Source organism: Eschrichtius robustus, chromosome 9, assembly GCF_028021215.1.
Source record: "Eschrichtius robustus isolate mEscRob2 chromosome 9, mEscRob2.pri, whole genome shotgun sequence".
NCBI lineage: Eukaryota > Metazoa > Chordata > Mammalia > Artiodactyla > Eschrichtiidae > Eschrichtius > Eschrichtius robustus.
The window spans coordinates 51840997-51866301 of NC_090832.1; the positions used below are offsets into that span (position 1 = coordinate 51840997).

Here is a 25305-nt window from a genome sequence, read left to right on the forward strand (position 1 = left end):
TGCTTAAAAGTTTTGAAGGGAACATTATTGTCAAACTATCCATGACCAGTTAAACTATTAATCAAGTAAAATAAGGACATTTTTGGACAGATGAGCCCTCAAAAAGTATATTTCCCATGCAGTCTTCTCAAGAAGATAGTAGAAGTTGTGCTCTATCAGAACAGGGAGAAGAGTTATGCTTCTAGTAGGGCCAACTAAGCTCTGCCCTAGCTGACTCTCCTGCTGATGGCAGCTGTAAACTCTGCACAAAGTACAAAAACAGGTAACCTGAAGGCACTGGAAAGTGAACAGAAGCAGGCAGATTCTAGAAGAAGCTGACACTTGGGAGAAGGGAAAAATGGCATGTTACTCATTTTTACAGCTTTTTCAGACGAAAGACAATAAAATCAGTACTGCTCAGGGCAACTAAAATTCCAACAGAAAACCTACAGTCCTTATGGCATGAAGAACCAGAGGAGAGTTGCAGGTAATCGCACAGCTGGAAAATCGGGGAATTCCAGAAAAAGTGTTTCCAAATTCCCGAAAGATATTAATCTGGAAAATCCCTGAAATCCTAAGTAATTCTGTATTTATCACAATACTCTATGAGTTCTCAAATAATGTGCCCATAATAATAATAAACAGTGAACCATTTTTCTATTATAGGATTATACTAAAAGTTTCAGCAGTTTTCTGTCCAAAAAACTCCATAATAATAATAAATTCATGGCTTATCACTAGTATAAGTCAATATACTATGACAAGATTATGTATTTCAATAACATGTTAAAATGATTTCTACCTGATAAAGACTTATGATAGTAGAAAACATGAGAAGGAAACATTAACACAAAATAAATGCTAAATAAAATTATTTTAAAATTTAAATACATCAGAAGTTTAATATGTGAAAGTCACCATTTTTAAGGTTTTTATTTTTATTATTTCTTAAAGGTTTTTAAAACACGAAGTATTAATTACCGAATGTGATAGTCCTGACATTTGCTGGTTAACAAATATTCCAGACATAGGAAAGTGTCTTTCATTTTGCACTGACATTGATCAAATCAATGACAGTGTGTCCTAAATGATTTTCAAATTGGATATCAGGGTACGTATTGCTTCATATAAACTCATTTCCTTTATTAGCAAGTGTCTGGCTTTGTTTACTCAATATTATGAGATTCATCCATGCATGTAGAAGTAGTTTATTTTTGTTTCTGTACAGTAATATTCTATTGCATGAAAATACCACAGTTTATTATCATTCTACTGTTGATGAGTGTATTAGTCTGCTAGGGCTGCCACAAATGAATATCACAGACTGGTGGCTTAAACAACAAAAATTTATTTTATCACAGTTCTGGAGACTGGAGGTCTTAAGATCAAGGTGTCGGCAGGTTTGATTTCTTTTGCGGTTTATCTCCTTGGCTTGCAGGTAGCCATCTTATTGCTGTGTCCTCACATGGTCTTTCCTCTGTTGTCTCTTCCTCTTCTTATAAGGACACCAATCCTATGAGATTAGGGTTCCACCCATAGGACCCCATTTAATTAATTACCTCCTTAAAGGCCCTATCCCCAAAAACAGTCCCACTGGGGGTTAGGGCTTCACCTATGAATTTTGGGGGAACACAATTCAGTCCCTAACAATGAACATTTGTGTAGTTTATAGTTTGGGGCCACTGTGAATATTCTACTGTGAACATTCTAATACATGCCTTTTGGTAAACTCATGTATACATGTTTGCTGGGTATATAACTAGGAGTAGAATTGCTATTCATAGGGTATATCTACATTCAGCTTAGTAGATACTGCCAAGCAGTTTTCCAAAGGAGTTGTAGCAATTTACTCTCTCACTTGCGGTGTACAAGAAGTTCTACTTGTTCCACATCCTTGCCAATACTTGGTATTTTCCATCTCTTCCATTTTAGTGATTATGGTGAAGGTATGATAAATAATTTTAATCTAAGTTGCTGCAAATCATTTTTGGAAATGGAATAAAAATACAAATATAATCAATGCAAGTTAATCCAGAAGGATTTTCTTGGTAAAATGTCACTATGATAGACAAGAAAATTTGTAAATCTATTCTTAAAAACACCTAAGATCTCTGGACTTTTTAAAGTAGGAAATTTCAAGAATGCAACTTTATTGTAAAAATTTCAGCCAGAGAAAATGCCTTTAACTTCAAAATGGGGCTGGTGGTGGTGGTGGTGATTCACTTATAATGGAGAAAAAAAACTAGAGTAACAGCACTGAGTCTGCAACTCCAGGGCCCTCTTGTCAGTTTTCCAGTGAAACTATTTAAAAAGACAGCAGCATTACCTTACACTAAAAATCTATACTCAGAAATACAACCATGTCTGTGAACCTTACACTAAAAATCTATACTCAGAAATACAACCATGTCTGTGAACCTTACACTAAAAATCTATACTCAGAAAAACAACCATGTCTGTGAAACTCTAAAAAAGGATGAGGGTCAGCTAGTTTCAAAAAAAAAAATCAAGAGTTTGGAACATACAACCCAAGGTTGGCAACAGGTATATTCAGAAAACGAATGTACAAAAACCACACAAGGATATAGATTATACAAAAATACAGTAATTAAAATTATAACATTATAATTATAAACATACTTGAAAAATATTTCAGCCTAACCAATAAAACTGAGGAGGGATAAAGCCTGGTAGTCAAAAGAAGTTGCATGGAAAAGCTACAGCCTAAAGAGGGCACTAAATTAAACATGATTTTTTAATGTAAAAGGGGAGATAAATTCAGAGTTTTCTTCTGGGGCTACAAGAATATCATGTCACATGGATGGAAGAACATGTTCTGCTCAGCTTTGTGTAGTTCAATTTTAAAAAAAAAATATTTTAATGAGATTCTTGTCTACTTACATTCTTTTTTTTTTTATGTATGTATGTATGTATGTATGTATGTATGGCTGTGTTGGGTCTTCGTTTCTGTGCGAGGGCTCTCTCTAGTTGTGGCAAGCGGGGGCCACTCTTTATCGCGGTGCGCAGGCCTCTCACTATCGCGGCCTCTCCTGTTGCGGAGCACAGGCTCCAGACGCGCAGGCTCAGTAATTGTGGCTCACGGGCCGAGTTGCTCCGCAGCATGTGGGATCTTCCCAGGCCAGGGCTCAAACCCGCGTCCCCTGCATTGGCAGGCAGATTCTCAACCACTGCGCCACCAGGGAAGCCCCTGTGTAGTTCAATTTTAACCACAGAGGCATATCTTAAGGAAGACTGCCTTGAGCAGCATCAAAATGATCAGGAGAAAATATAGGAATTAAGCTTAGATGCTTTGAATTGTATCCCCTTTTCTCTCATGAGGGGAGACAGAAACATAAGCTCTTACAAGTGAGTAGGGATAAAGAATTTAAGGGACTTTAATTCTGGGTAACTGCCCATCAGTGGGATGCTACGTAGAGCAGATAAGATGCAAAATAAAAAACAAATATAGTATATTAACGCATATATGTGGAATCTGAAAAAATTGGTATAGACGATCTTATTTACAAAGCAGAAAAAGAGACAAGAGACGTAGAGAACAAACGTCTGGATACCAAGGGGACCAGGGCGGGGTGGGGGGAGAGATGAATTGGGAGATTGGGATTGACATATAAACACTATTGATACTATGTATAAAATAGATAACTAAAGAGAACATACTGCATAGTACAGGGAACTCTACTCAGTGCTCTGTGGTGACCTAAGTGAGAAGGAAATCCAAAAAAGAGGGGATATATGTATACGTATAGCTGATTCACTGTGCGGTACAGTAGAGACTAACACAACATTGTAAAGCAACTATACTCCAATAAAAATTTAAAAAAAAAGAAAAAAGAAAAAATCTGCTCACAGATAATCAAAAGGTGACCATGGTAAGAGAATTAAAAGTCATTATGAAGAAGAAGCAGAATCACTCTTTTCAAATGCTTTTTGTTGGGGGGCAGAGTGTGAGGGACCCAAGCAGAGCACAGACTCTTTTTCCTTTGTTCTAAATGCTCTGGGTAAAATCCACCCATTTCATTGCTTCTGTCACCTTTTGTTAAGCTCAGAAACTGCACTGGAGGGGCAAGTTTCCATTTTCTGTTGAGTAGAACTACTCTGTCTTTAAGTCAGAAAAGCCCTGGAATCGACCACTGTTTCGTTGCCAGGAAATTTGGCATCAACAACTATAGGAATCCTGGAGTACAGTACCCTGGATTAAAAGCCTGACTGCTTCGGAAGTATGAGAATCATGATTTATTATTCCATAATAAATTACTAAACGGAGAGGAAAGTAATCAGTCATTTCAATTTTGAGAAAATTTCTATAGCTGAAATAAGGCATTCAACATAAGACTTACACTCAAGAAATAGAATATGTCAAAAAAGACCTTATTGTTGCTGAATCATTTGAAATTCTCTACAAAAATTCCAAAACAAGTGGAGGTTTCTAGAAGAGGGTCACACATGAATTTAAATGGAAATTAATTTCTTCAAGAACCTCCTACTTCATTAGGATTGACTCAGAGGAACAGAATGCTACCCACACTTTACCCCTTTATCCCCTTTTAAAAATCAACAGCTTGTTAAGGTATCAACAAGTAGAATAGGGTTGGCTTTCCTTGGTCCCTCTCTCTCCATGTTCTCTATTCCAGAGAGCCAAAGTTGATTCAAGGAGGGAGAAATTTCCCCTTCCTCTTAGAGTTCTTGTGCCAAACTTCCCTGGCAGTGAGCCTTCTCACTCTACTGATTCCTTGTGCATTCATGCTGTACAGCTCTTTGTGCTCATACCAAACATAATCTGGGGCTGGAGGCAGGTCTAAGATTAAGTTGGTTTATACTCGCCTTAATATAAAACGGACTTGGTTGCATTTCAAATACTTTAGGTTTGTTTTACATAACAGAACCAGTTGTTAGGATGGATTTTGTCCTAGTATTTATCTTCTTCTCAATCACTCAAAGGCTTAATTGACTGTTCAGAGATCCATTTCAGTCTCTAAATTTCCCACCCTTCTCAATCACCTGGAGAGTAACTTAACTGGTTCCATTAATCTTGACCTATGCATAATGCAGCAAGTGGGATCTAGCACCTTTAGCTCTCAAATTCCAGACCTTAATCACCTCCCCCTTTCTCAGCCCCAAACTCTACACAAAATTTCTACTAAATCTATATATTGCATTCCCCCCAAATAAATCAGCGGTGTAACATGTAAAATTGCAACTTGGTAGATCTAAAAATAATTATTTTTCATAAAATTTCAGAAAGGCTATAATGATTAAATATTTTAAACAACAACAATAAAAATGAAGAAGAAGCTGGAGAGTAAGAATCTCTAAATCCTCTTTAGGTGCAGAAGATAGTCACATCCACCTCAGAAAGAGAGGCCAGGGAGTTTTAATAGGTATAAAAAAGGTACACAGCAAAACTAACTAAAGATATAGGACTTCTGCCGGATCAGCTTTACTTATGTTGAAGATTTTTAGTTATAAATGTGATATATTTGAAGACGAAATAACAAGACAAGAATTCTAAGGAAATTTAGCAACTTTCTTCTGTACTTTTATATGTATAAGTATATATATTATCTACTCATGTACATGTTGTATATATAGCTTATTTATACTTTACTAGATGAGTACAGTCATGCAATTGAATACTTTGTCAATGTGTTTAGCTGGAAATGGTGAGCCAGCTCTATTCTGGTTGTGTCTGGCCTGCTGGAAAACAAACACTGTAACATGCTATTGTCAAATTACAGTTCAATAAAGGAATATAAGATAAAAGGTGTGCTGAGCTGACTGATGGAAACTGATACCAAAATATATACAAGATGGACTTCTTTCACTGCTTTCCCACTTTTTAGGTGGTGTTTCAAATAGTTTCAAATCCTTGAAATTAATTTTTAATTCAGCAGTCCTTGTGTTAATATAAGATTAATTAATATTTAAATGTACAACTAAATTATGTCAAATAGGACAATTTTGTGATTTTTAAGAGACATAATAAATGGCCTACCTGACTATGCCCTATAATACATAAAGCAGAAAACTCTTACCGTTGTATTTTACTAATATACAGTTGTAAGATTGCAATGTCACAGAGCCTTACTCATTGATAAAATATCAACAGGAGTTCTTATCACAAAGATACTACTGTGTATCTACTTTTGAGAATCAACTATATTTTCCCACCATAGAGACCTTTTCCCTACAGGTGGTCTTAGGGTAAAGATTCATTACCATTACTGATATTTTAATTATCAAAACATATAGCAACATGCAATGCTTCATTTTGAATTTGAGACAACATTTCAGTTTGAATGAAACTTTATATTTCTCATAGAGATAAAAGTTCTTCACTAAAAAATGACAAAAAATATAATGGAAAACAATCATTAAAAGGATGAAAATATTACACTAAAAATAATCACTTAATGTAAAAGAAATCAGTAAAGGAAGAACAGAGAAACAAGAAAGTCATGAAACATAAAGAAAATGAAAAATAAAAGAGCAGATGTAAACCCAATTATATCAATAATAACATAATTTGTGAATGAATTAAACAATTTAATCAAAAGGCAGAGATTGGTAGACTGGATAAAAAAGCTAGTTCCAACTATATGCTATCTACAGGAGATATGCTTTAGGTTCAAAGATACAAATAGGTTGAAAGTAAAAGGACGAAAAAAAGATACATTGTGAAAAAAGCAACCACTACTAATATCAGACAAAACAGACTTTAAAACAACAACAAAAATGTGATTAGAGACTAAAAGGAATATTTTATAATGATAAAAGTATCAATCCATCAGGATGATATAACAATTACAAATATATATGTGCCTAGAAACAGAGCCCTCAAAATTCATGAAGCAAAAACTGACATAACTTAAGGGAGAAACAGACAATGCAACAGTAATAGTTGGAGACTTCAATATCCAACTTTCAGCAATGGATAGAACAACTAGGGAGAAGATCAACAGGAAATAATTAGACTTGAACTACACTATACACAAATTAGACTAACAGACATCTAAATAAACACTCCACTCAATAACCACAGAATATACATTTTCTCAAATGCACATGGAACATTCTCAAAGAAAGATCATATCCTAGGCCATAAAACAGGCCTAAATAAATTAAAAAGAATTGAAATTATACAAAGAATGTTCTCCAATCACAGTAGAGTGAAATTAGAAATTGGTAACAGAGAGTTATTTGGGAAATTCACAAATATGTGGAAATTAAACAGCACACTCCTAAATAACCAATGGGTCAAAAAAAGAAATCTAAAGGAAAATTAGAAAATACTTTGAGACAATGAAAATGAAGACGTAACATACCAAAACTCATGAGATGCAGCAAAAGTAGTGCTTATAGGGAAATTTATAGTTATAAATGCCTACATTAAAAGAGAAGAAAAATCTCAAACCAACAACCTAACTTCTATCATAAGACCATGGACAAAGATAAAATTAACCTAAAACAAGTGGAAGGAAGGAAATAATAAGGATTAGAGTGGAAATTCATGAAATAAAGAATAGAAAAGTAATACAGCAAATCAATAAAACCAAAAGTTAGTTCTTTGAAAAATTGAATAAAATGGACAAACATTTAGCTAAATGGACTAAGAAAAAGAGAGAAAACTAAAATTACTAAAATCAGGGATGAAAGAGAGGACATTACTACCAACCTTATAGAAATAAAAAGAATTATAAGGGAATACTATTAACAACTGTGTACCAACAAATTAGATAACTTGGATAAAATGGGCAAATTCCTAGAAGGATGCAAACCACTGAAGCCAACTCAAGAAAAAAGATAAAATCTGAACAGAAGAGGAGGGATCTCTTCAAAACTCATTCTATGAGGCCAGTATTACCTTGATAGCAAAATCAGACAAAGACACCACCAAAAAGAAAACTACTGACCGATATCTCTCATGAGTATAAACACAAAAATCCTCAACAAAATGCTAGCAAACTAAGTCCAGCAATATATAAAAAGTATTATACACCACGACCAAGAGAGATTTATCCCAGAAATGCAAGACTGATTTAAAATCCAAAAATCAATTAATAAAATACACCATATCAATAGGATAATGGACAAAAACCACACGATCATCTCAATAGAAACAGAAAATGCATTTGACAAAATCCAACACCCCTTCATGATAAAAACACTCAAAAACTAGGAATAGAAGGGAATGTCCTTAATTTAATAAAGGGCATCTAAGAAAAACCCAGAGCTAACATCATAATTAATGGTGAAAGACTGAAGTCTTTCCCCCAAGCTCAGGAATAAGTCAAGGGTGTCCACTCTCTATGATAGAATATACCACTTCTATTCAACATTTCACTGAAGGTTCTAGACAGGAAATTTAGGCAAGAAAAATAAATAAAGGGCATTCAGATTGAAAAGGGAGAAGCAAACTATCTCTATTTCCAGATGATATGATCTTATATTTAGAAAATACTAAGAAATCTACTAGAAACTATTAGAACTAATAAACAAGTTTAGCAAGGTTTCAGGTTATGAGATCAATACACAAAAATCAATTACAATCACCATTGTAAAGCAATTATACTTCAATAAAGATTTTTTAAAAAATCAATTACATTGCTATACAGTAGCAATGAACAAACCAAAAAGGAAATTAGGAAAACAATTCCATTTACACTAGTTTAAAACAGAATAAAATGTTTATGAATAAATTTAACAAAAGAATTGCAAATTTTATACACTGAAAACTATAAAACATTGTTGAAAGGAATTAAAGAAGACCAAAATAAATGGAAAGACAGCTGTTATGAGTTGAACTGTGTCCTCCAGAAAGATGTTAAAGTACTAGCTCCCAATACCTGTGAATTTGACCTTATTTTGAAATAGGGTCTTTGCAAATGTAATTAAGCTTAGATGAGGTCATAGTGGATTAGAGTTGTCCCTAACATGATAACTGCTGTCCTTATATGAAGAGCAAATTTGGAAACACACACACACACACACACACACACACACACACACACACACACACACACACGGAAAATAGCATATGAAGTTAAAGGCAGAGACTAGAGCAATGCACCTACAAGCCAAAGAACTCCACCAGAAGCATGGAGCACATTGTCCATACTGCCCAGAAAGAACCAAACTGCCAACACTTTGATTTCAGACTTCTAGCCTCCAGAATGAGAGAATAAATTTCTGCTTTCTAAGATATCAGTTAGCAGTACTTTGTATGGCAGCCCTAGAAAACGAAAAGAACATTACATGTTCATGGATCTGAAGACTTCATATTGTAGTCCCCAATGTGATTTACAAATTCAACACAATCCCTATCAAAACTCCAGCTGGCTTCTTTGTAGAACTTGACAAGCTGATCCTAAAATTCATACGGAAATTCAAAGGACTCAGAATAGCCAAAACAATCTTGAACACCCAACAAAACAAAACAAAGTTGGAGGACTCACACTTCCTAATTTCAAAACTTAGAACAAAGTTATGGAAATCAAGACAGTGTGGTATTGACATAAAGTTAGACAAATAGATCAATGGAATATAATAATTGAGAGACCAGAAATAACCCTTTACATTTACAGTCAGTTGATTTTCAAAAAGGGGGTCAATACAATTCAGTAGGGCAAGAATAGTCTTTTCAACAAATAGTGCTGAGGCAGCTAGATATCCACATGCAAAAGAAAGAAGATAGACCACTACCTCACACCACATATAAAAATAACTTGAAATTAACCAAATACCTAAATATAAGAGCTAAAACTATAAAACTCTTAGAAGAAAACATAGGCATAAATCATTGTGACCTTGGATTAGGCAATAGTTTCTCAAATGTGACACCAAAAGCATAAGCAACAAAAGAAAAAATAAATTGGACCTCATTAAAATTTTAAAATTTTGTGCTTCAAAGGACACCAAACAAAATTAAAAAAAAAAAGAATGTGAGAATATTTTTGCAAATCATATATCTGACATGGAACTTGTATCTAGAATACATAAAGAACACTTAAAATTCAACAATAAAAAGACAAATGATCCAATTTAAAAATAGGCAAAGTATGTAAAAGAATGAAATTAGAACATTTTCTTATGTCATACATAAAAATAAACTCAAAATGGATTAAAGACCTAAATGTAAGACCAGAAACCATAAAACTCCTAGAAGAAAACATAGGCCCAACACACTTTGACGTAAATCTTGGCAATATTTTTTTGGATCTGTCCTCTAAAGCAAAGGAAATAAAAGTAAAAATAAACAAATGGGACCTAATTAGATTTAAAAGCTTTTCCACAGCAAAGGAAACTATCGACAAAATGAAAAGAAATCAATAAAATATAAAACATAAAGCAACAGAGAGAATAAAACAAAGCTGTTTCTTTGAGAAGATGAATAGAACTAATAAAACTCTCGCTAGCATAATCAGGAAAAAAAATAGAGAAGATTTGTACCTTTTTTAAAAAAACTTTTTATTGTGGAAAATTTCACACATGTATACATGTAAAGACAATAGTATAATAAACCTGATGTAACAATCGCCCACTCAATACATGGTCAATCGTGTTTCAACTATACCTCCCCTTAATTCTCCCACCCTGGATTATTTTAAAGCACATCCCATACATTGTATTATTTTATCTGTAAATATTTTAGTTTTTGACTATGCTTATGACTAAGTAGATAAACCTATATGTTCCACGTCATGATGCTAAGAATAAAATTTAATCTGTAAATGTCAAAAATGTCCCCAACGGTCTTCTTCCCTTCCCCAGACTTAAGAATTAACCAGATCAACAGCCTGAACCTCATGAAACTAGACAGTTTCTCTAACTGCCAGAGGCAGAAATCCTGTACCCCTCCCTCTGAGGAACAGACTTCGGGAAGGCCTAGTCTGGTCTTGTTGAAGAATGGGAAACTGACCTTTGATTCACACTGATTGACAGTGAACATTCAGGCATGTCCTGGGGTTTGTACCTGGTAATTGTACCTGGTGAGCAGGCAGGCACATAGCCAGAGTGTCTCTAAACCACTCACCCAAGAATGATAAACATGACCTGTTGGGATCCTTGTCCTGATCAGGTGCTATACGTCAGCTTCACAGGCTAGAAAAACTTAAACTTCCAATGAGAATATTCTATGTTGTCTTTGGTTTACTCAACTGTCTCCATATGGATACGTTTCTGTATCTTTTGCTGCTAAATAAATTTCATATTGTTTACCTGTATGGTATCTTCTCTTCAATACCATCATGGCTCCACTGTGACACCATGCACTAGTGTCAGAAGTAGGACTGATATGAATGTAGAAGACTCTAAAAGATACATGAGAGAATTCAGGGAACTGAAGGGAAAGTATAGCAGGCCCACGTTTGGCATCAGTCCATAAAGACTTTGGTGTAGGTGACCAGAGATCAAGTGTTTCAATGGGGTTATGCACACAGCCTAACCTATGAAGGGACCCTGGGCAGCCTAGTCCATGGAACTGAAACAAATCACAGTCTAAAAGGAAGGGGGGACTTCCTTGGTGGCAGAGTGGTTAAGAATCCGCCTGCCTATGCAGGGAACATGGGTTTGAGCCCTGGTCCGGGAAGATCCCACATGCCGCGGAGCAACTAAGCCCATGTGCCACAACTACTGAGCCTGCGCTCTAGAGCCCTTGAGCCACAACTACTGAGCCCACATGCCACAACTACTGAAGCCTGCGTGCCTAGAGCCCGTGCTCCGCAACAAGAGAAGCCACCGCAATGAGAAGCCCACGCACCCTAACGAAGAGTTAGCCCCCACTCACCGCAACTAGAGAAAGCCCACGGGCAGCAACGAAGACCCAGCACAGCCATATATACACATATACATACATACATACATACATAAATAAAAATTTAAAAAATAAAAGGAAGGGAGCCAGACTTAACAATTTTCAAGTTGCCTCTATTGGCAGGTGTTTCAGAGGTTCTTCAGTGGGAACTGAAACAGGAAATGGCTGGGCTGGTACTCTGGTGAGAAAAACTAAGACTGAAACTGCAGATTCCAATGTCTGGGGCAGAAACAACTGGAATGGTAATGATGGGGGATGAGGAGAAGGTCCCAAGATGCCCTAGAGACTCTGCTGAACCAGAAGGTGGCAACGTTCCAGGCAGAAGACAGATCTCTGTCAAAGTTTTAGGCATGAGAAGATATGACGAACAAGCTAAGAAATGTTTTAAATTTTCATCAATGGTTGTCCCAGTTGGGGGCAGGGGAGTATGTGTAGGGAATATCACAGGCAAAAAAACAAGAAATTTTTAATTGTGGGGAAGTAAGTTGTAACATGCATGAGTTCCAGTCTTTGTTTTCACAGACCTTTCTTCTAAGACAGAGCTGTACCTTGAGGCTGTGTGTTTTTAGCCAGCAAACTTTTTTTTTAAAACGGTATTCAAAGATATATTCTTAGAAGTAATTTCCTATTTGGAATAGATGTTTCCAAGTGGAAAATTAAGAGTACTTGAGACATGAAGTTTCCATTGGTAAAAGTATTTAAGAAGAAATTCCTTAAAACTGTTCAAAAGATGGATGAATACACGTACTATGTTAGCCAGGTAAGAATACGTGACTATTTGGGCTGTGTCTGAAAAGTTGCAACATATATTTTTCATCATTTCAGTATGATCCATAGTCCCCATATACATGGAATTGAAATGGTCTTGAGACAATTTAATTGAGGGATTAAATAACTGAATAACGTATTCAGATATAATTTTGTTGAAGTGGTGGATAACTTTGGTGGATAGGAGCCAAATGAAATAAAGGGAGAAAGTCTGGCTTCTTTAAGGTTAAAAGTCTGATAAATGTCCCCTGTGAGGAGAGACAGTTATCCCTGGGTCTCTCACTCACCCACATTCTTGCTAAGTATGCCAAGAATGCAAGGCCTTAACAATTTCTTAAGGTGTATTTGCAGAGAGAAATCTTGAGGGATGAGGCAACGTCTCCCTTGAGAAAAAAGCAGGCTTGCTTACTTCTGACTATAAATTGGTACAGTCCCCAAACTCAGAGTTTCTCTCCTGTAACACAACTCACTGCCTATGCAGGCATCCATCTGCGCCCTCAGCAAAACTCCTCCTCCCTTCCCTAACGGGACTAGGGAGCAAGGAGGGAACTGACTCAACATGCTATCTGTGCCTAGAGTAATAAAATCCTTTGTCTCTGACCCAGGTTTCTTGTGTCTTCTGCCAGCATTCATGAAATAATACAGGCAAAGCTATTACTTCATAAGTAGGGTAAAATCAAATCCAAAGCCCAACACCTCCCTCTACCCCTTTTGGTTCAGTTTAAAATATTCCACTGAGGCCATGGCTTCTGTGTTGGGGGTAGGGTGTTTGTATGTGAGTATGGTGGAGATATGGTGTTTGAATAGGAAACCTCTCCCCAACTTCCTTCCTTCCTTCTTTTTAGTAGAAAAAAAGAACCTGCACTACTCAGCTCCTGAATGAAAAAGAAAAAAGACAGAGAGTGAGGGTGAGTCCCAGGTGACCTGACCTCCTCTCTCCAGGAAAACATAACCCTTCACAGAATTTACAGCAAAATGGTCTGGGGCAGCAACCCATGGACCCCTCAGCAGTGGTGCGTCCTGTCAGAAAAGAGATGCTCATTGTTGCATATATAAAATGATAACCTCTAGTGTTACCAGCCCCATAGCAGAGAGCTAATCTGAAGCAGTTAAATTCTTTGGAAGGCATGGGATGGAGCCTCCTTTGGCATACACCAGGTAATTCACAATAAATTGCTGGTCCAAGTCTCCACCCAAGTGCAAACAAGAAGCCCAATGTTTGGTTGAGCTGTATGGATTTTGGCAAACCATAGTCCACTCATGGGGAATCTTACTGAGCCCAATCCACCAAGAAACCAGTAAGAAAATGACTTTGTGCTCACCTCTGGGGAGATCAGTTACCACAGAATGAAAAACTGGAGAACCATGGGATGTTTTAATCTATGCAAAAGTTTGGATTTTTGCACTCAAGCTCTGTGGCTTACAACATGCTAAATTTAAATTCTCTTTTGAGTTAGTTTTATGTGAGATTAAAAACTCCTTGGGATGAGCCAAAAGCAACTGGAACTTATTTATAAAGGTACTCTAGGATTTCTAAATTTAATGTGATATAAAACTACAACTGAAATAGATTACATACAAACATACAATGGTTTGTATGAATTAGTTCTTGTGTAACTCAGACAATATTATGAACTATAGAAATTGTTCCATGTCAAATTTTGGAGCAGTTTTTTAAATCTCTGGTAATTCTTGATATTATATGAATTATGTTTTGGGACATTTTAGATTGGCTTTTGGAAAGTTAGACTAATAAAATACTGAATTAATGACTATTTCTATTTAATTAAAGATCATATATGGGATTCTGCATATATGAAATTCTGAGATAGTGCGTGATGTTCCCCTAGAGGGAAGCTAGAATTTTGCTTTTCTTTTTTTTAGTTGGAATGCCAGTGAGATTGACAAAGGGAGTAGTCAGGACTTGTATATTCAGGAACCAATTCCAGATGTTTAGGCAGAGGGTAATAAAGAGAAATACATGCTTTAATAGGGCAATATATAGCATGGCACATTAAAATCTGTTATAGAGGGGAAAGTAATGTTTTCCTATAGGAACAAGACAAAACGAAACCTAATTAAATTAGAAATGTTAACATGACCCCAGGAACTTTTCTTTTACTCTTTCATGAAAGAAGTTCTACTCAAGGGCTCATCTGAAACAATACAAATGACATCCCTAGCATCCCATCTGGGTATCTAATACTATTCTCCCACTTCTGAGATGACTTTAATTCCTAATTCTCCTCAGGCACACATATCTGCCTTCCCTCTGAGGTGTGCCCCCAGGCTCTATATTCTTGATTATCAGATTATGATAAAGCTCTTTTGATGTTAAATTCATAAATAAATCTATTTTCCTAGGACTTCCCTGGTGGCCAAGTGGTTAAGCATCCGCTTGCAATGCAGGGGACACGGGTTCAAGCCCTGGTCTGGGAAGATCCCACATGCCACAGAGCAACTAAGCCTGTGCACCACAACTACTGAGCCTGCGCTCTAGAACCTGCGAGCCACAACTACTGAAGCCCGCGTGCCACAACAACTGAAGCCCACGCGCCTAGAGTCCATGCTCCGCAACAAGAGAAGCCACCATGAGAAGCCTGCGCAGTGCAACGAAGAGTAGCCCCCACTTGCCACAACTAGAGAAAGCCTGTGCACAGCAACGAAGACCCAATGCAGCCAAAAATAAATAAATTTTAAAAAAAAATCTACTTTCCTTGAAGGTTAAAGAATTTACATATTTTTAAGAAAGCCATTCTAGGGCTTCCCTGGTGGCGCAGTGGTTGAGAGTCTGCCTGCCAATGCAGGGTACACGGGTTCGAGCCCTGGTCTGGGAAGATCCCACATGCCGCGGAGCAACTGGGCCCATGAGCCACAATTACTGAGCCTGCACGTCTGGAGCCTGTGCTCCGCAACAGGAGAGGCCGCAACAGTGAGCGGCCCGCGCACCGCGATGAAGAGTGGCCCCCACTCGCCGCAACTGGAGAAAGCCCTCACACAGAAACGAAGACCCAACACAGCCAAAAATAAATAAATAAATAAATAATTTTAAAAAATAAAAATAAAAAAAAGAAAGCCATTCTAGAGTTCCACGGTAGCTTTTGTAGATTCTAGTTTTCTGCATTCTGGGACGTTGTTAGATTCTGATTTCCTCCAGTACTTGTTTAAAGTACAAACCTGAATTTCCATGTGTTAGAACTGTATTACTTTTTTCAGGAAGAGGAAGAGGCAACACAGGGTAGGTCAGAGAGAAAGTGGCTCTGCTAAAGCAAAAGCTGCCTTTCCAACTCCTGTAAATTCCACCGAGACCTCTCTAGAACCTGGAAACAAATTTCATGACTTAGAGTCAGGCAACTGTCTTTATTGAAGGAACTCCCCTTTAGGAAAATGTTTTAATTCTTCCACATAAGGATATACTTTGTGGGAAAACAAGGAACAAGGATTTGAAAAAGAATAAAAGGAATAATAATAAATTAATTTCTAAGTACCATACATCTGGCACATCAAGAAATAGGTAGCAAAGCTTCAGGGAAATCTTGTGAATATCAGAAAAATAAAAAGACCAGAAAGCACAAACATAAAAGAAATGGAGAGGAAAAAGTCCAAGTTAAAGCAGAAAAAAAAGCGTTCTAAGAATTTTTCAAAATTATTAAGTATTTAAAGACAAAGTACTTAAGGGCAGATGAAGAACCTCCTATAATAATCATCAGAATCTGAATAATAAACTGAAACAGTCCCCTTGGTACACTGTAAAGTATGCAATTTTAATTATGTGATTTTTCTAGCTAATTTCTGCTTCAAAAACAGTAAAGTACTTCTGCTTACAAGGTGGCAGAGACAAGAACTTTTCTGAACCTCTCATATGCACGTTGTCATCAAAATTTAAATTAGCAGAAACATGCCTTTGAGTTAAATCACAATTAGCCCTTAGACAGACCTATTTACTGAGAACCCACTAGGTGCCCAACACTAGCAGCATACACTAAACAACACTTTGCATTTGTAAAGCACTTTTTCCTTTTCAGGTTCTCACAAATGACATTTTAAAACAAACTATATTTGTTTTTCAGCATTAACTACACATGCTGAACACATCTATTATTATAAATTGCTCCTACTCAGGAGTGTCTGAGCTTTTTAAAAAATAATTAATTAATTAATTAATTTTTTGTTTGGCTGTGTTGGGTCTTCATTGCTGTGCGTGCGGGCTTTCTCTAGCTGTGGTGAGCGGGGGCTACTCTTCATTGCGGTGTGCAGGCTTCTCATTGCGGTGGCTTCTCTTGTTGCAGAGCACAGGCTCTAGGCATGCGGGATTCAGTAGTTGTGGCACGCAGGCTCAGTAGTTGTGGTGCACGGGCTTAGTTGCTCCGTGGCATGTGGGATCTTCCCGGGCCAGGGATCGAACCTGTGTACTCTGCATTGGCAGGATGATTCTTAACCACTGTGCCACCAGGGAAGCCCGAGTCTGAGCTTTTAAAAGACAAAATATATCCAGTTGTACTTGTGTATATATATTTTACATAGTTATGTATGGAAGTCAATCAACAATGATAAATACAAACAGATTGACAAAATAAAACAATTTTCAGGGAACAGAAATGACACATTTGTTAGAAGATGTCCACAAATAATTAATTACTTGAGCACAATAAAGATATTCTCTTAATACTAGAGTTTCTTAAAAAGGATACTCATTACTTTCTAACCATCTGTCATCACTCCTCCCCAAAAAACTAATTAGGGTTTCCTCCAATCACACATTATAAATCATGCAAATGTGGATGGCAAAAAACACAGTTTAAAGAAGTTAACATTATAACATTTTGTATTTTAAAAATCACAGGCTTTAGAACTAGGCTTTCATTTTCTAATAATTACCCTGCTTATTTTTCTCATCTTTTCCTGATTAATTATTAGATATTAAACTTAGAAAATTAAAATTAAAAAAAAACTTACAGGTAGTAGAGTTCTCCTGCAGCAGGAAGTTCCCTTTTCCGATAATCTATCCCAGAATCTAGCTGGACCGTATTACAGTATTCCTACAATCCAAACACATAAAATATCTTTTTAAACAAATGGTGGCTTAGAATTATAATCTTTCTGCTATCCTATTTTTTTTAATTTTCCTCAATAAAATAATGAGTTTAGGACAAAACAACAGAACTCATGTAAGAATCATAAATGTTGCAATATTAAACATATATTAAGCCAAAAAATATCAGTTTAATAAAATTAAGATTTGTAGCATGCCTTCCTCAAACTTTGCTAAAACTGTGCTGTCAGCAAATTCCCCAAATAACTGCATTAGATTTTTTAAAATTCCAATTTCCATTACTCTGAAGTGAGAAGCTGGAGGCTATCAGAAAAAATAACTCATGGGTCTTAAGCATCACAATGGGAGACAGACAGTCTAAGAAAGTTGCATCAGAACATTAGCATCCACATTTTAAACTGAATGATCATACTAAAGTGATGCTATAGGTATACCTGCCCTTCACTTCTAAATGATAGCCACTGCCCTTGTTCCTTAGCTCCCTCTCTAGCCATCAATGTCTTCAGAGTTCTTTCCTGCTATGAATGCTTCCGTTCAACCTGAATGGTCCTGTGCCACTGCTGTCCTTGTCTCCTCCCAATTACTCTTTCCTTTCCATCCTCTGGGGTGCATGTATGCATGGAAACTCCCACACACATACACACACACACACACACCCCTTAAAATTCTTACTATGGAAGCAAATGAACTTTTACTACACCTATGCTGGTCAGCTGGCTTTTTGGGAAGATACACACACACACACACACACACACACACACACACACACACACACACACATACTCATTCCAGTAGAACAGTGGTAAGCAAGAGTTCTAGAACAATTCAAGTAACATTTACAGGCTGACCTTTTTGTTTTCATTCGAAATAAAAATTGCATTAAGAAAATTCATGAGGAAAAACCGTATTTTAACAACTTTACTACTTTTATTAATGAAAAACTGCATTTGGAAGCTAAGGTAATTGTGGTGGATTATATTTTCCAAAGATGGCTGCAGTAATGTCTCCATCTCAACAGGTTGTGACGTTGATCTTCTAACCATCATGAAGTAGGGTCTAGGGACTTCCCTAGTGGTCCAATGGCTAAGACTCAGCTCTTCCAATGCAGGGGGCCCAGGTTTGATCCCTGGTCAGGGAACTAGATGCCACATGCTGCAACTAAGAGTTCGCATGCCATGACTAAAGATCCCGCGTGCTGCAACTAAGACCTGGTGCAGCCAAATAAATAAATATTAAAAAAAAAAGAAGTGGGGTCTGTGCTCCCCACTTGAATCCTGTGGCTATGGTGAAAATGATGCTATACAATAATATCTGATGTGACATTTGAGGCAGCTTCTTTCTTGTTGGCTAGAATACTTGCTCCAGAACCCTAAACTGCCAGTTAAGCATCACCTGTCTGGAGGCAACCAGGAGAGCTTAAAGTAGCCCATAGAGAGGCCTTGAGATGACATGAAGACAGAGGTGTTGGACCGGTCTCCAGCTGTTCCAGTTGTAGCCACTGTCATAGTGAGGGAGCCAGAACTGCCAGCTGAGATTTTCTCAAATCCCAGAACCACAGAAACCAGAAGGGATAATAATGTTATTTTAATTTTGCAGTCATTTGTTATGCAGCAATAGATAATCAGAAGAGCACTATCTGGGCACACTTGGGATGTAGCAACATTCTTCCTCCCTGAAATTACATCCTGGGTTGTACTGCTATGCAAGAGCTCTTCATCATCTGTACTACAGGGAAGAGACTGTACACAGTGGCAGCGAGAATGCATTTCCCCTCCTCCTATGCTACAGCTGCTAAAGGCTCAGGGAAGTAAAATAGGGTGATCAACCATCCCTCTGAGACTGAGAGGTTTCCCCAAGACTGAGGTTTTTTTTTCTGAAAGCAGCACTTTCAGTGCTAATACCACGAGAGTCCTGGGCACACTGGGATAGTTGGTCACCCTCGGAGTGAAGACCAACTGGCCTGGAAGGCTGGAAAAGCTACGGCATTTTGAGTAGCAATTGTGAATTAGGTTAGAATAAAATAATCCTCAAGAAGAGGCCGCTCCCCTGGGGAGCCTATAAAGCTAAGCTTTTTAACTACACATTTGAAGAACCACCCCCTGAAGCTAACAGAGTCACGCCACTGTGCAATGCTTGGCCTAAGCAGCCACCCACACCTCCCGAGCTCATCATCCCAAGTGGCTCAAACCCACCCTCAGGACTCAGGCCCTTAACTCATCTCAGCAGAAAGAAATACAGCACTGCCCAAATACATGCATCCCACTCTCCCATTGCCTCAGAGACCTGTAAAAAAAAAAAAAGGTATAGCCATACATCTCTCTTCTTCTCAACTTTGAGTTAATGTAGGAAACCTGGGAAAGGAGACATTTCCTCCCCTGACCCCTTCTATAACTGGGGCTCAGCCACCCAGTGCAAAGAAAGAAGGAGATGCACTTGTTCAGGTAGCACTTCTTTCTCTCTCTCTCTCTGAGGGAAATCTGTCCTGGTTTGGTAAGGGCCAACTATTCATAAGCTACCTATAATACATACAGTATACTACATGGTGGAAAAGTATATTCACATAAGTGTATTTCCCCAGGTTCTCTATTTCTTTTAAACAACAATTTATCTTATATTACTCAATATTCCTAATTTAGTCAAAAATTATTCTTCTTTATTTTTTTGCTATTAAAAAAATAAAGCTAATGAAAGTTATACAAGCTTCAATTTCTCCTTCTGGGTAACGAACTTCTCTCTCATATGAGTGATTAAACCCTACCAAATGATTGCATTTGTACATTCACTAATCACCACCAAGGAATACCTAATCAGCAGCATAAGAACTATAACCGAAGCCCTTAGATGTTAGCCCTTAATTGTCTGAAAAATACTAACACTCAGTATATATTTTTAAAGAAAAATAAACCTCAAAATTTCTGATCTTATTCACTTAAGCTAGAGTCTTCAAACCACTGTGCAGAAGGGTGGAGGAAGGTGAAAACTAACTTTATTTCCAAGTTGAGGATGAATCTAGTCAAAAGGGCCTGATCTCTAAGCAATTTCCTAATTTCCAGGGATATTTACAAGACCTGTGACCTCTTACCACCATCCAATTCAAATGCATAAAACTAATCAGCCAGCAAACTGAATTTATTTTAAAATAGTTTGTATATTTATATATACAAAGGACAAATACAATTACACAAGCTAAAAATGCAATTAGGAAACTTGAGGAGGAAAAGGAGGCAGGTTAACGCACCCTTGGGAGCATATTCATGAGTCAAAGGCTTTTGACTTTGGAAAGAAAAATATACCACTAAAAGAATTGTATTCCAACAGTTTGCATTTTCCTCAAGATCTATTGTGTGTATTTTTAGCAATTCTTAATAATACCATTAGAAAAATAGCATCTCACAAAATAACTTTTTATAGCTTCCAGTCTGGCTTTTCCCTTCCCAGTTGGAACAAAAGAACAATAAATATAGTGGAGAAAAATCCTTTAAAAGTACAACATATTAACCTTGTCAGCAAAGATTGAAATAATAAAGATTTGCCTCCCTTAAATACTTTTATTACAAAGTAATTTTTGCTTACTCTAGAAAATTTGGAAAAACAGAAAAAACAAAAAACAAAAAACCAATCACATAAATCAAAGTTTTATGTCTTATCTAAGTGATGACATTAAATAGGAATTTAAAGATCTAAATTATTGGTGTTTTTCTTGACAGTATTCAACTGTTAGGTTTTTTTTTTTTTTAAGCATTTGTTTAGTTATTTTTATTTATGGCTGTGTTGGGTCTTCGTTTCTGTGTGAGGGCTTATCTCTAGTTGTGGCAAGCGGGGGCCACTCTTCATCATGGTGCGCGGGCCTCTCACTATCGCGGCCTCTCTTGTTGCGGAGCACAGGCTCCAGACGCGCAGGCTCAGTAATTGTGGCTCACGGGCCCAGTTGCTCCGCGGCATGTGGGATCTTCCCAGACCAGGGCTCGAACCCGTGTCCCCTGCACTGGCAGGCAGATTCTCAACCACTGTGCCACCAGGGAAGCCCAAACTGTTAGGTTTTATACATTTTTAATAAGTAAGCATAAAAGGAAAAAAGGCTGAGACTTTTTCTAGTTCTAGGATATAAAATATTTTAAAAGCTAAGATCTATCTTTTTGCTTAATTAGTAAAAAGTGTACCTTTTTAAACTAAAAAAAGAGACACATGCTTATTGTAAAAATTTCAAATATCAAACATATAAAAATAGAAAGTTTACCCCCTTCTCAGAAAAAAGTTTGCTTATCGCTTATATCCTTCCAAGTTTTTCCTTTACACCTAGAAATGATGATAGAAAGATAGAGAAATTGGGATCATAGTACACACAGTTCTAAGCTTAATCCTTTTTGGTACCTTAAAATTTCTGAGAGAAATAACTATTTAAATACTGAAAAGCTATACTGCATACTGTACTATTTTGTTTGTTAAAAATACAATTCCATAAGTAAACAACAAGTAAGAGTACAAAAAAAGATACTGAACCAAAAAAAGGGTAGGAGACTGGGTGGGGATGTCTTTTTAAATTCTATTTATTTTTTGAGGCAGCATACATTCAAATATACATACTGAAGCAGCTATACATTCTGACAGCTGCTTCAGTCTCATTTAAAATAATCATGTGATACTACTTCTAAGATATCAATGATATATAAAAATTCAATACATACTTTTAAGCCTTTTATAATTTAAGTATAACAAATACAGAAAAGTATACAAATAAGTGTTCAGCTCAATCAAGAAATATAACTTTACTAGCACCTCTGAAGCCCCTTAGTATCTTCTTTTACCTTTCCAAAGGTAACCAGTATACTGATTCTAGCATCATAGAATTTTGCCTGTTTCTGGAGCTTTATATAAGTAGAATTATATAGTATGTATTCTTTTGTGAGTGGGCTCCTTTATGGTTTACAAGATACATCCATCCACATGTTTTGTGTAGTTGTAGCTTATTGATTGTTGTATCATACCCACAATGTGAATATGCCACAATTTATTGATTCATTCTACTGTTGATGGACATTTGGGTTGTTTCTAGTTATTAGCTCTTTCAAATAATGCAGGCACAAACATTCTTGCACATGATTTTTGGTACATATGTGCACATGCTCTTGCTGGATATATACTGCCTAGAAGAGTAACTGCTTGATCATAGGATAAGAGTATACTCAGCTTTAGTGAATATTGCCAGTTTTCCAAGGTGATTGTGCAACCTACACTCCCACCAGTAGTGTATGTGCATTCATTAGTATGTATTAGCTACGGGTATAAAGAAATACAATTGATTTTTGAATAGTGCCCTTAGATCCAGCAGTCTTAGAAACTCATTTATTAGAGTAATTTTTTGTATACTGATCTCCAGGATGATACTAAAGATGTTCCATATATTTCATACGTATGCTGCATTGTTTTATTCACAAAAATGTACACCTATGGTTTAACAAGTCCCCTGCAAATTCAATATTTATTTTGAATCATCCTAACAATCATCACTGAATACTATATGCTGGGCACATCCCTGGTAACTGGAGATAAATAATGAATAAGATACAGCTTTAGCTCTGACAGTCTGGTAGAATTCAGATATTTTCCTCAAGTTATCATATTCTGCTCCTCCCAATCATAGACATAATTTTTCAGAGTTGATTGGTCTTCCACCAATTGCTTAGCTATGTGATTTTAGCCTGCTACTTAACCTCTCTGGATGTCAGTTTTCTCCTCCATAAAATAAAGGAATTGAATCATGATGCCTTTCAGTCTAAAATTCTTAACATTATTGCTGAAGTTCTCTCACTTCAGGGCTAAGTTCTTCTTTGGGCTTTTTGAGTTTTGGAGTCTACCTCAAGCCACCTCAGCTCCTTTGCTTTCTCGATCATCTCATGCTCCAAAGTAAATACAAACTTTTTTTTCTCCACTGCCCCACTCCTCCTTCCCTGGCTACCCCAGTTGTCTCTGACACTTAAAACACCCACACCCTATCACTGTAGCAGGTAAGGTCTGTGTCTCTTTTTTTCAATCAAGCAACTTCAGAATTTCTCTCCCCTGCCAAAGGCAGGAAAGGAAGATATTTAACAATTGCGAAGTACCTATTATATGACTCAACTGTGTCAGTCAACTGAGATGAACTTCTCATTATAATCCTCACAATAAGCATACACAGAACAAAGTAATCATTTTTATATCCCTATTTTACAGTTAAAGAAATGTATGAGGGAGGTTATTACTATTTTTTTTTTAATCACTGCCATGGGTTGAATTGTGTCCCCTGCAAATTCATATGTTGAAGGCCTAATCCTAGTACCTCAGAATGTGACAGTATTTGGAGATAGGAGCCTTTGAAAGGTGACCGCATTAAAGTGAGGTGTTTATGTGGGCCCTAATCCAATATAACTGGTGTCCTTATAAAAGGAGGAAATTAGGACACAGACGTGTGTGCACAAAGGAAGGACCATGTGAAGACAGAGGGAGAAGAGAGCCATCTGCAAGTCAAGGAGAGAGGCCACAGAGAAAATCAACCCCATCAACACCTTGATCTTGGACTTCTAGCTTCCAGAACTGTAAGAAAATACATTTCTGTTGCTTGGGCCACCCAGGCTGTGGTATTTTGTTATGGTAGCCCTACTGAACCAGTATAATCACTAATACTCTTGTCCCATTAATAAGCATACAGGAAGGCATTTTTTTCTTTTTTAATGAAGCTGCTTTTTCTTTCTTTCTTTTTTTTTTTTAATTTAGGGAAGGCTCTTTTATTTATTTATTTATTTATATATTTATTTTTGGCTGTGTTGGGTCTTCGTTTCTGTGCGAAGGCTTCCCCTAGTTGCGGCAAGCGGGGGCCACTCTTCATCGCGGTGCGCGGGCCTCTTCACTATCGCGGCCTCTCTTGTTGTGGAGCACAGGCTCCAGACGCGCAGGCTCAGTAGTTGTGGCTCACGGGCCTAGTTGCTCCGCGGCATGTGGGATCCTCCCAGACCAGGGCTCGAACCCGTGTCCCCTGCATTAGCAGGCAGATTCTCAACCACTGCGCCACCAGGGAAGCCCAGGAAGGCATTTTTTAAAGAACAGTAAAAAAGGAAAGAATAGTTCTGAGATTAAAAAAAAAAAAAAAAAAAAGCCAGGACTGAAGCTAAAAAGCACACCTATATATACTTGCTTCTAAGCTGAGCCACAAATCTTATCCTTTCTGCAGCTACAGCTGGAAGGGAAAACAGTTTTCCTTTGAATTCGTAGAGCTCCAGAGAGGCCACATAGTTTGTAGGTAGCTGAGCCATGATTTGCCCAGATCATTCTTGCCCCCAAATCCATGGTCTTCCCACCATGTCACACCGCTTTATTAAGCAGTAGCCACAGGTTCATTTTTCTTTCACCTTATACAATTTACTGTATTTTGGGGATTAATTTTTGCTCCCCAACTCCTCCATCCCTGTCCCAAAGTAATTACCTCTGCCCAGTATAAATATGCTAATTGCTCTTCTAGAGATCCATGCTGTATGATTCAATTTTTTTTTTAATTTTTATTTATTTATTTGGCTGCGCCGGGTCTTAGTTGCGGCACACAGGATCTTCGTTGCTGCGTGCAGGATCTTCATTGCGGCATGCAGGATCTTTAGTTGCAGCAGGTGAACTCTTAGTTGCGGCACACAGGATCTTCGTTGCTGCG

The 25305-nt window shown here is 37.2% G+C and overlaps 1 protein-coding gene across 3 annotated transcripts in view; it reads right to left on the bottom strand.

The window, feature by feature from the left end:
* AFG1L (AFG1 like ATPase) overlaps positions 1–25305 on the bottom strand; it is a 199941-nt gene that overhangs the window by 48441 nt on the left and 126195 nt on the right. For all 3 annotated transcript variants that reach the window (XM_068551090.1, XM_068551089.1, XM_068551092.1), the window contains exon 8: positions 17534–17616. In XM_068551090.1, coding sequence (XP_068407191.1) covers positions 17534–17616 — 83 coding nt within the window. The remainder of the gene's footprint in view (positions 1–17533; positions 17617–25305) is intronic.